Source organism: Lycorma delicatula, chromosome 5, assembly GCF_047948215.1.
Source record: "Lycorma delicatula isolate Av1 chromosome 5, ASM4794821v1, whole genome shotgun sequence".
In the NCBI taxonomy this organism is placed as follows: Eukaryota; Metazoa; Arthropoda; class Insecta; order Hemiptera; family Fulgoridae; genus Lycorma; species Lycorma delicatula.
In genome coordinates this window covers 84,776,444-84,788,345 of record NC_134459.1, presented here as the reverse complement: position 1 = coordinate 84,788,345, position 11,902 = coordinate 84,776,444, and the positions used below count along the sequence as shown (strand labels likewise).

The 11,902-nt window shown below is 29.2% G+C and overlaps 1 protein-coding gene across 1 annotated transcript in view; it reads right to left on the bottom strand.

Moving 5' to 3' along the window:
- Positions 1–266: 266 nt before the first annotated feature.
- LOC142325155 (putative Rho GTPase-activating protein CG5521) overlaps positions 267–11,902 on the bottom strand; it is a 142,252-nt gene continuing 130,616 nt past the window's right edge. Inside the window, exons 37-40 of the mRNA XM_075366555.1 lie at positions 9,506–9,633; positions 6,277–6,416; positions 3,417–3,560; positions 267–422 (exon numbers count right to left, since the gene is read on the bottom strand). Coding sequence (XP_075222670.1) covers positions 268–422; positions 3,417–3,560; positions 6,277–6,416; positions 9,506–9,633 — 567 coding nt within the window. The 3' untranslated portion in view covers position 267. The remainder of the gene's footprint in view (positions 423–3,416; positions 3,561–6,276; positions 6,417–9,505; positions 9,634–11,902) is intronic.

The window sequence follows — 11,902 nt, the reverse complement described above, 5'->3', positions numbered from 1 at the left end:
AACAATTTCTAAATTTGTTGTAATGTTTATTATTATTATTATTCAGGCTAAAATTATAAGTCTACAAGACCATCACCTTGACAGAACTGTCAGATATAAAGAATCACTAGTTTCATTATAATAAAAAAAAAAACTATAAAATACAGTGAATAAATAAATAAATAAATATGACAATAAGTATAGATTAAAAAATGATTATATCTATACTTACATAACTTTTATATAATAAATACAATAAAATTAATTAAAACCTAGTTAATCCATTTACTACTTTGACCTGCGGGATGTTGGACTATCTGGAGGTGTAACAGGGGGTCCAGGAGCTCGCCTAGTTGCACTTTTTAATGCTAATTTCTTAAGTGGTCTAGGAGATATACCAGAATCTCCATCCCCTCCAGCAAACCACACACGACTTTCATTACCTATAAAATATATAAAAATGATGATCTGTGATTAGAACTTCAGCACATTAGAAATATATAACCTTAAATTTGTTAAAGAATTTTATAAATTTATTTTTTACGAATATTAATATTAATAAAAACAAAACTTCATTTTTTTTTTTTTCAATTCTGATGATATGCAAAGTGGTCTTCTGTCAGTGTTGTTACATGATGGTAGTTCACATGGCATCATCTGCCACGTTTACATTCTATAGGAAAGTCACTCACTCAGGAAACTTTCTCAACAGACTGGACTTTTGCCAGGGTTGTTCACAAGATTATAAAAATCTCAAGTTATGCCCATATTAAATGCAAGTACTACAAAAACATAGATAAAATTGTTTTAAACTATTTAATGAATGACTTCATTACTGTATTTTTTTTTTTTACCTATAACAACAAAATTAGTGTATTGTTTGTGAATTGTAATTTGTTTGAATTGTAAAGCTTTTCTATTATATTCAAATTACTTAGAGATTGTTTTGATATTCTTAGAATTCTTTTTTTCAGTAATTCAAGAACCAGTCACCCAGTTTTATGAAATCTTTACTGCCGGATAGATTGAGCAAAAGAAAGAATATATATTAAATAAAATTTATCTTCATCATCTACCTTTATCCAAACTTTCTAACACCTCCAATTTCTTATCTAATGAAACAATAAAACAACTAAGTGTCTTGTACATAATTACGTAGCATAATTTTTTTTTAACAAAGACTTTAACATCATTAAAACACAGAACAACAAAATCCAATTAACAAACAAAATACAATGCTTCCAATCATAAAATCAAGCCATCTAAAATGGATGCCAATCCTATACTTGTAAGTTTATTGTTGAAGGGTTCCTTGAAGTAGATATTTTGATGAGACTGTACTAAACAAGGTCAAAATCCATAATAGTTCACAAGACTCATCCCTCCATCTATCTGCAGTTTTGCACCAATACAACAAGAATGCCATTTTCATAGAATAAGTTTATGTTTCACTTACTGTGGAACATTATTTAATCACTCGGTCTTATTCTTAATCCCACAATAGTTTTATAAATAATTTTCCCAAAAGTGCAATACCAGATAAACTAAGCTTATTTTATTTGGTGTTTAGATTTATTTAACAGAAAATATAGCTAATCATAAATAAAATGGTTTTCTGTCAGTGTTACATGATGACAGTTAGCATGGCATCATCTCTCAGGTTTACATTATCTAGGAAAGTCACTCACTCACAAAACTTTCTCAACAGACTGGACTTTCGTTAGGGTTGTTCCACAAGGTTGCAAAAATCTCAAATTATGCCCATATTAAATTTAAGTAGTGCAAGAATGTGAATAAACTTGGTTTAAACAATTTAAAAGTGACTTCAGTACTGTATGTGGTTCAAAATTTCATTCAAGGATGTGTATGTTTTGAACAATGTTTTTTTATCTACAGAGAGGTCCAAAAAAATGTACTCATTGACTGTAATTAAATAATATCTAAACAAAAAGACTTACACTCACTAATCTAATGTGTAGTGTAGTATACAATATTAAATTTGTCATGGTAGGCGTAGAAAGCAATTTATGTCATGCATGCACAGGTGGCTGGTGGTGGAACAAGCCAGTCATATTAGCCAGTACAGCAGAAGACAGTCGAGTAGCAACAATGGCTGAGGTTTGCTTATTGTTTGTTGACGCAAGGCTATACTGAAGTGGTACTGTAAGTAAGTATGAGAACATTCACGTGGTACAACAGTGGCAGAGAGAATATAGAAGACCAACACATCAAACAATTGCCTGCATTTGCTGCACTGTTGCAACATTTCATTTTTCATTTGCAAAAGTGAGGTAAGCCGGTCAAGTGTAGACATTTTCTGAAGAGTGCAAAGTGGAAAGTGTATATTCTAAGACTGCTACACACGATGAATGAGGACAACCCAGATTGATAGATGGAGTACTGGCTCAATCTATTTGAAGTGTCCCAGAAAAACAAGCTGGTTGCTTGACCATTCAAAAAAAAATTTAACTAGCCCACTTTTATCCTACATGTCTCATTCAGGACCTTAAAACTATTTTTTTTTTTAATTTTTAATTAAATAATAAAATAAATTTGTTTTATTATATATATGACACAGCAAACAATGCAACTTGATGAATGGACATTAAATAGGCATATAGCAATTTACATGAAAAATCTTTGCAAAAACTCCTATATTTAATATGCAATATTTATTAGTGGGATATCGCTCCTCTAAACAAAAGAAATCTTGAGATTTTTGGCACTCACTCAAGACACACTTTCTTCCTTTTATCCAGATTTTGAGAGTAACTCCCCACCAGGCATAGACTACACAGACTAAAAAATTAATTACCAATAATAAAAAAAAAGTTACAATACTTGTAACTGGGCACAGTCCTGTAATTACTGGAGAAAATGGTAAGTAAATAAATAATATGAATTTGGTTACAAAACATATGTCAAACCTGAAACAACTAATACAAGTTATAAACATTATATTACTGAGAAATAAATAAATAAACAAATTGTAAAACAAACAAAAATTACTAATTTATATATAAATCGAAAAAACGTGTATTGAAAACAGAAATATAATTAAAACATTAACAAAGTAACTTGATTTCACAGGCTGGATTATGCAACTGTCAATACAATTATATTTTTCATCCTTAAAATTGTGATAGAAAATAATTTTTGTATATTCCTAAATAAATTATAAACTCTTTCTTTTTAAGGAGGACAGCATGTAACATACTCAATGTATATAACAAAATTCAGCTAAAATCATGTCAGAGCAGTTTCAACACTTGTAGAAAATATTAATTCATATTAGAAACAGAAGAAAATTGGTTTACAGTTAATAATTGTGATTAATGATAAACAAATTATAATTTCTAATATTAATAATTAATATTAATAAGACTAAACAAAAGTTTTTTTTTTAATAATTAAAATATACAAATAGAGATTTCTACCTTTTAATCTATATAGATCTGAAGCAAGACGATTCCTCAAGTTTTGTGGAGGATGAGAATCAATAAGAGCAGCAGCTAATGTAGATGAAGGAGCACTTGGACAAGAAGAAACCTGAGTTCCTTCTACACTACGACAACTAACACCTGTAATTTAACAATAGCAAAAATAATTAATTGGTAAATTCAGTGCAGATAAATAAGTTAATTGAAAATTAACTTTTAAAAAGTATTAAGTAAACTATTTTAGAAAGTAAAATGTAACTCAAAATATAAAATGAACAAAACAAAAAATTTGTCTACAAACAAATGTACATATACTCGTGCACCAGCTTAATAAAAGTTATACTTTTTATCCAACAACTGACTTTTAGAAATGAACACAAAAGAATTTTAAAAAAATGACAAAATTCCTGAAATTGATTATTTATTCTTATATAATGGAAAAAAAATTATATATAAAAAAAATAATAGATATTTTTAAACTTTAATCAGTTCTCTTACCACCAACATTGCCCTGAAGTATTTTTTTGAGGGCCACTTGCACCACTACAACTATGCTTAGGAAGACATAAAAAAATTTGGTTAAAAAGTAAGCAAAAAATAAAAAGATAGCTTTCTTCAATTTTTGGGGAAGGGGAGACTTTTAGGGCAAATTTTTTTTTAAATGGTAAGGTAAACATTACACACTTAACACGTATAATATAAAGTGGAGTTACACTTCCAAAGTTTTGAGAAAACTGACCCCAAAGAAACTACCTACCTAAGCCCCTAGAGATATTGACCCCAAACATTTACTGACAAATGCCTCATGTAAACGTCTTTGAGCCAAATTTCATTAAAATTATTTCTCAAATGAAGTGGTATATTAATAGATTGTTTTTCATTATCTGTCCAGTCCTTCTTACAGCAACACACAAGCAACTGTGACACAAAAGACTACACAGGGCTGCTTTCTCTGAGTCATTAAAGCTTGTTGCACAACCATTCTATGACGTTCACCTATAGAGCTGAAAATCTGCATTTCAGTGAGATTGGAATGTACAGCAGTACGTTTTAGCTTAGTGAAATAGGAAAGTACTATTACAAGAAATTACTCCACCTTCAATTTCCTTAGTAAACTTGACATGGAATGCTTATTAAATTGAAAATGGCTGTCATCAGGCTGCCTAACACCAAGACATATTATATACTTAACACACACTACATTACTCAGTTAGTAATGTTGTTGTTACTGCTATATAATCCAAACTTTGATTACAGAAATATTTACACTTAATTTATTTTATTTTTTATACCAGACTGCTCATCTACATACCCAACTACACTTACCATAAGTTTTCAACAAGTTTTCATAAGTTTTCTTTCTAACATCAATAACATAATTCTTACTTGGGCAGATGGTGGTTATAACCTTGTTTATATTATACTTTATAAGGATGTACCTACACTGTTTTTGGTAAATCCATGCAAAGATAAGAGATATCACTCATCCTACAAGTGATATCATAGAATTCTGATACATTCATAATTCTGTTTGTGGCAGTTGATCCAATATTATGATTTACAAAAAATGGATGAAAGAATTTTGTATGATGATCCAAACAATACTTTTTAAAAGGTAAAACTAAATCAGAAACCACCAAAGATGATAATTAGCATAGGGAGTCAACTCCATCGATTAGAACAGCTTACAAATGTCCAGTAATTTTTGTAGTCATATACGCACAAATAAATAATAATGCTACAATATTGCAGATGGTCTGTTGAGTATACAAATTCAAAGAATATTGAAAAAATCTATGGTGATGTGGTGATGGGGGATAGAAGATTGAAAGTGTGTAATTGCTAAGACAATTAGCATATAAAATATTTAAGTACGCAAAAAATGTCTGCTAGTTGAGTCCACATTATTGCTCACAGCTAACCAAAAATGTAAACAAGTAGACACTTCTAGAACAATTTGGAACTGTTTCAACATAATTGTGAAGTTTTGTAGTGGAAGTTTTCCACAATTTTGTAAAAACTGATACATGACAGTGTGCTACAATCAAGGCATCTGCCCCAAAGAAAACAAAAACCATTCCATCAACAGGAAAGATAATGGTTACTGTTTTTCATAATCTTCATAGTAAATCTAAATCATAATCTTTACTGGCTTTCTGGGTAGGAGTAAAACAAAAACTGTACAATATAACATCATCTTTGTTGGATTGTCTAAATGAGGAAATAAAAAAAAACCACCACGCTTGATGAGAACGAAGGTTTTTTTAGAGACAAATGCACCAGTGCTCACTCTTCTGCTAATGCAACAGTAAAATTGTCTGAATTATGCAAAAAAAAATTCTTCTGCATATTCCATTCTTGCCAGACTTAGTACCTCTGGAATACTATCTTTTTCAAACTATGAAGAAGTAGATTGCAAGAAAGTGATTACACAAAATGTTATTGCCGTAACATCTGACTATTTTGAAGATTTTAATATTAATATAAATATAAGAATTGATTTTATACTCATCAGGTGGTTGAATTTGTCATTTATGAAATAAAATTTAAGATATAAGCTGTAAAAGTATACTAGAGCTTGTTTTAATGTTAATTTTGTTGTTACTACACAAGTCAACAAAGCAGGTCAGTAAACTTTTCCCAACAATTCTTTTAAATCTTTTTTCTGTTTTTGATGATATAAATTTAAGAATGTGGCTTTTATTCAGGCTAATACTACAGATTTTTCAGTTATGGAAAAAAGTGTATAATTCAAAAAAATGGAATACATAATAACATTTTTAATATATTGGTAACAAAATGTACATTAAAAAAATGAATCACCACTTAGTTAAAAAAATTAATTTTAACTCTTTACCAGATGCTCTTGCAGAACTTATTCCAAATGGTGCTGGTGTCTGAACAGGAGAAAAGACTTGAGCAGCAAACTCTTCAAAAGTAGTAGCATTTTTATGATTTCTTACCACTGTTTCCAATGACCTTGATCTTTCCTCATAGCTGTAATTTAATTAAGAAATACTTGGTTAGGCTTAAATAATTATTCCATTATAAATATAAAATTAGAAAAAAAGCTGATAATATTTAGTTCAAACATAATTCAATTTATAAAGCTAATGGTTGAAAAATGAAAATATAGACCTTTTAACTCTGGAAATGGCAACTGTCAATTTTCTGATAGGTATGCAGCCAAAATGCAACTGTTGAAAAATCAATACTTGTTTATTTTTTATTCATCTATTTGTAGAAGTTGTGAAGTACATCAGAAGTTGTGGCACAATCTTATTTTTATAGTCTCCAATGAACACACTTCTGTCTGTATATCTGAATTTTTTTAATGTAATATGCTGTTTTTAAAGAATTAATGACAGTCTAAGTTGTTTATAGTGAAAACTAACATCCTCAATTTCTCTAGGGAGTTTTCTTTGTATCCACCAAATACAAACTCCATTTTTTTTACTCAACTGAATGACAGTAAAATTAATAGTTCTTATCTTTACAATATTATTGATGACTGTGACTTAAATTTTGAAGTGGATATTACTTCTGAATGCACTTGAGGATATTTTTTTTTTCAGGTAATACCAAGAACTGACATTTTTATAATAATTCTAAATGAGCTGAAAAACTTAAAACAAAAAATAAGATTTTTAGTTTGTATTTTATGCCATCACAGAATTGATTCTCTTCTTATTGTACATTATTATTTATTTTTTATATACCAAACCTGAAACTTTAAGTAACCACATAAAAATCATCTAATAAATTTACATTCCACCTTTTCTTATTTCCTAGTTATAAATGTTCAATTTAATTTCAAAGACAAATTATTATTTCTGGATATTTTCATTCTGTCATTTCAAATTTCTTTATTCTCACTGGCATGATATTATATGCACATGGTTATATAACTAACTATAGTTAAATTCTGAACAAAAATTCAAGAAACTAGCTTTAAAATAATACGTAATACTGCTAACTAAAAAATAAATTTATTTTTACAGAGTTATTAGCAAATTCTCCGTAAAATTTAATAAATAGACCTACCAGTATAGAAATTATCTGTCACATGTAAGGTTAATAAAGAAACAAATAAAATGATTAACAGCCATAAACTTGAGCAGATGTTTTTTATTTGAATTTAAACCTTTTCAACCTGATGATTCAGTGTCAAAATGATTCAAATTTAAAAAATGTAACAAATACTTGTAAAAGCATATTTCATACAGGTACAGACAAACGTATTCTTTCTTATTTTGTGAAATAATAACACAATTACTATCAATACTATAATTTCCATTATGTAACTTGAATAAAAATTAATTGGTAATTAAGATTAAATAAAAAAACCTTAACTTAAGTGAAACCCTATTATTCATGTTTACATTTAGATTATCCTTACTTAAAAGAATTTAACATAGTTGCAGCAGCTGGTAGACATTTTTAGTCTTAAAAATAACCTTCTGAGTAAACAATAAAGATTTGGGGAAGATTAGGAGTGTTATTTAAAAGTTTTTGATATATCAACCTAACAGAATTGCAAGTCATGTGTCATTTTGTAGTGAAGTTTAGGCTGCTACAATAAGTTTTTTATACAAGAAAAAGATTAAAAATCAGCAGAAATTGTTAGAAAACAGAATAAGTGGGTAAATGCTTACATAATGAAACCCACTAAGTATTCTGTTATTTTATGTATGACAATGTGGGTATGACTTTCTGTAGCCATACCCATACTGATTGGATTATCTATGTCAAATAGGAAAAGAAAAGCTCCCACAAAGTCTTGGTTAGCTCAAAACTTTAGTAAAAGCTGAGAAAAACTTGAAAGTAAATATAACCTCAGCAATAAGGGAAAGTGAGGTAGAGATGGGTAGTACCAATACATCTTAGATTTGCAGAGGATAAAAACTGGTAAATAAACATAAGTACATTTTTAATAGCAATGTAGACGTAGAAGTAGATCTCATGTACTGATGTGCATTCATTTACAGTAATCAAAAGAAGAAACAATTACATCAATAAAAAAAAGTAAACACAACTAAATGAATTGTTCAGCAACTTCATCCTAACAGAAGAATATAAGAAGTTATTAATTAGAATAATTGATTTTTTATCAGACAGACATAGTTAAATATTCTCTACACATTAAAATATTTTAAATTATGTTTTCTAACTTTCATAAAAATATATTCTGATAAAGCAGAACCTCTGGAGAAAAACAAACACAAAGTATAAAACTGAATTTTATAAATAAAGCATAAAAATCCAGACTATTTCAAAATTAACTTTGCACAGCTTATTGGAAAAACCTGCCATTTCAACAGTACACGTGCACAGTAATATCCAGCAACTAATAACATTGTGTCAACACAGTTATTGTTACACCTTTATTTGCCACTACTACTGCTCCAAATCAAAGGTACTAGAAATTTATTTTTTTCTTTTCATAAGGAAAAAGGCCAAACTTGATAAATAAATAGTATATGAAATCTATCAAAAAGCTGTAGAGGTAAATCCAAAATGAATATCACAAAGCTGGTTGGGATTTTATTGTACAAAACAAAATGTGATGACCCCCATTCCATAGGTCACAAAAAAGCTTTGCTGAGCATTTAAAGTAAGAGATTTTGGAGCCCTTATTATTCAGACTTGTAACAAGTGACCAAAATGCCAAAATACCGTAGCAGAGGGTCTACAAAAACATAGGATAAGTACCTACAATAAGTGTCACAGGATAAGTGGCTGTAAACATATGACAACATAGATAACTTTGGCCATTCCTTCCTGATATAATGATCTGTCTTGTCCCTGCTGTCCCACTTGCAAACATAATTTATTGCAGCCAAGCTGGAAACCCATTAATATCACAATAATTTTTCAATTTTAACATACACAGAATATATTTTTAAATACCCACTTATTCACAGGTAATAAATCAATAGGTATTTAGATAATTACAAAATTATGAAACAAGTAGGTTTAGAAAAGTTATATATTTAGATATTACATTTTTTCTATTCTTTTTTGCTACCAGATTTTGCCAATTTTGGAATACCCTTATATACTTGACTTGAAACATTACAACTTACTATTGTTGATAGAATGGCAACATGCTTCTCTTTGCCCGAGAAGCACTAATAGCAGCTGCTCTAACCAAACCAGGAAGAACCTTTTGTCCAACAATCACTTCATTGAAGAGAGGTCCAAAATATGGAACCTATAAAAAAATTTTGTACATCACTCATATTATTACATAAATTTTAAATACCCAGGAAACCATTACTGAAATAAAACCTAATATTACAACAACAAAAAAAGAATTCCTTTATTAAATAATAATGAACTAATTAGTACCCTTTTCAAATACTGAATTAATTTTAGAACTACTTAATTTTATTTTTATTTTACATGCAATCTAATAGATTTCAGCTTTAATTTGTATACCAATAGGATCTGGGATTGGTTCCAATCCCAGTTAAGCTACGCATCTTTTATTCACTATAAATTCCACTTCTAAAGAACATAATAGTAGTTATTATTATTATTAGAGTAACAACAGTCTGTTGTAACTTGGTAAAAAAAATAATTTGAAAATTCATTAGTAGGCTGAAATTTTCTACCAATCTTCAGTTATCAAAAAAAAGGAAAGAATGTCCCATGATTATACTTATTGTTCAATTTTTTTAATTGCTCTAAAAACAGTAACATTAAAAAAATTTTAATGCTAATGAAACTGCCTTGTTACAAAAGGTAATATTGAACATTTGTAAATGATACTTGAAGATATACTGTTGTAACAAATATTTCTCTAACTTATTTACTTATTTCATTATTAAAGGTTACTATTATAAAACTAATTTAGAAATACCCTATAACCTATACTTTAATGGTTTTTTCAAACTCAATTATCATATTGCCATATATTTCATTCATGTTACTTGCACAAGCTAACAGCATAGAAGGAAAATGTTGCCATTGTTCAGGACAGTCTTTAAACTGTTTTTTGAGAAATCAATGAACTATTTCCATTCTGTAGTTTTGTTCATAATGAAGTTCACCCATCACTGCATGAGTACTGTTACAGTACACTAAACTATTTTCTTCAAAATATAAATCTTGAAGCTCTTCCTGATGATTACAAATGAAAGACACTTTAGTACCAGTATGGAAAAGAGTCCAACCTTTCAGCCTAGATTCCAAAAGCTTGGCTTGTTCAAATCCCAGAAAGGTTATTTAATTCATCTCGAGTTATCAGATGAATCCTCTTCCCAGGAAGAGGATTCTGCTTCAAAAAGAGGATCATCTTGTTTCTCATGTTGAATTTCAGTGGCTACCTTATATTCCAATCATCTTCTAAAGTTAATGTGTTGGAAGATAAATTTGTAAGGGTAAGTAAATTTGTAATATGTAAGGGTAAATTTCCTTACCATATGGCGCTGGGCCTTATAGCAAACTGTAAATTCAGGTACCACACTAGTGTTTGGAATATTCCTTTTATTCTTGTAGTATAAAAACACTCTGACAAATGGTCTTATGGTTCACGCCACACCATCAGTATGACAAAACTCATGTGCTGATTGCCACTCACCCAGTACATCAGACAGGTTTAGCAGATGTGAGGGGCCCAGTTCTTTTCTCAATCCCCAACTTTACAGCCAAAACAGAAGTTTTAACAGAAACTTTCCAGATAATTTACACACTTCCTTGGTATATTTAATCACTAACACTAACACACACCACACACATGCATGCATGCTCGCACACACACACACCACGTGTAATTTTTTCAAACATGGCACTGTTGGTATATGAAATTAGCTATAATATAAAAATAAAATAAAAATCAACCGTACCAACAATTTATATTATGTCTCTAGCACTTTTGGTCATACGACCATCCTCAGGAAAGAAATTTTTTCGTCATTTAAAATATTAAAATTGAAAACATAAATTAAAAAATTATAAAATATTAAAATCATAACTGGTCATCATTACATAAAAGAAATTGCATCAGTTATATAAGAGTGTCTCAGTTGTTATGAATAGGCCGGCCTCTGTAGCATGAGTGGTAGCGTCTCTGCCTTTCACCCGAAGGTCCTGGGTTCTAATCCTGGTCAGGCATGACATTTTTCATAAGCTACAAATTTCCATTTGATCTAAATGATCATAGTAATCGATACCCGCACATCTCATTAAAAATAAAAGTTGTTATGAATAGTAATAGTTGGAGGAAGATAATCAGGTTAGGTAACTTGATAATTATTAATTATTTGTTTAAACAGGATGCTGTCTTCAAATTTGATTTGTTCGTTGATTAATTTATTGTTATAATACATATGAAATTTTTTGAGAATGCTGGTTTTATAAAAATCGTAGGAAAAATCTAATATATTAATAAAATTATCAGGGTTGTAATTATCTTTAATTTATAAAATGTGTTAAGCATAATTATATTACAACAGTACATGTAAATCACATAACAGAAT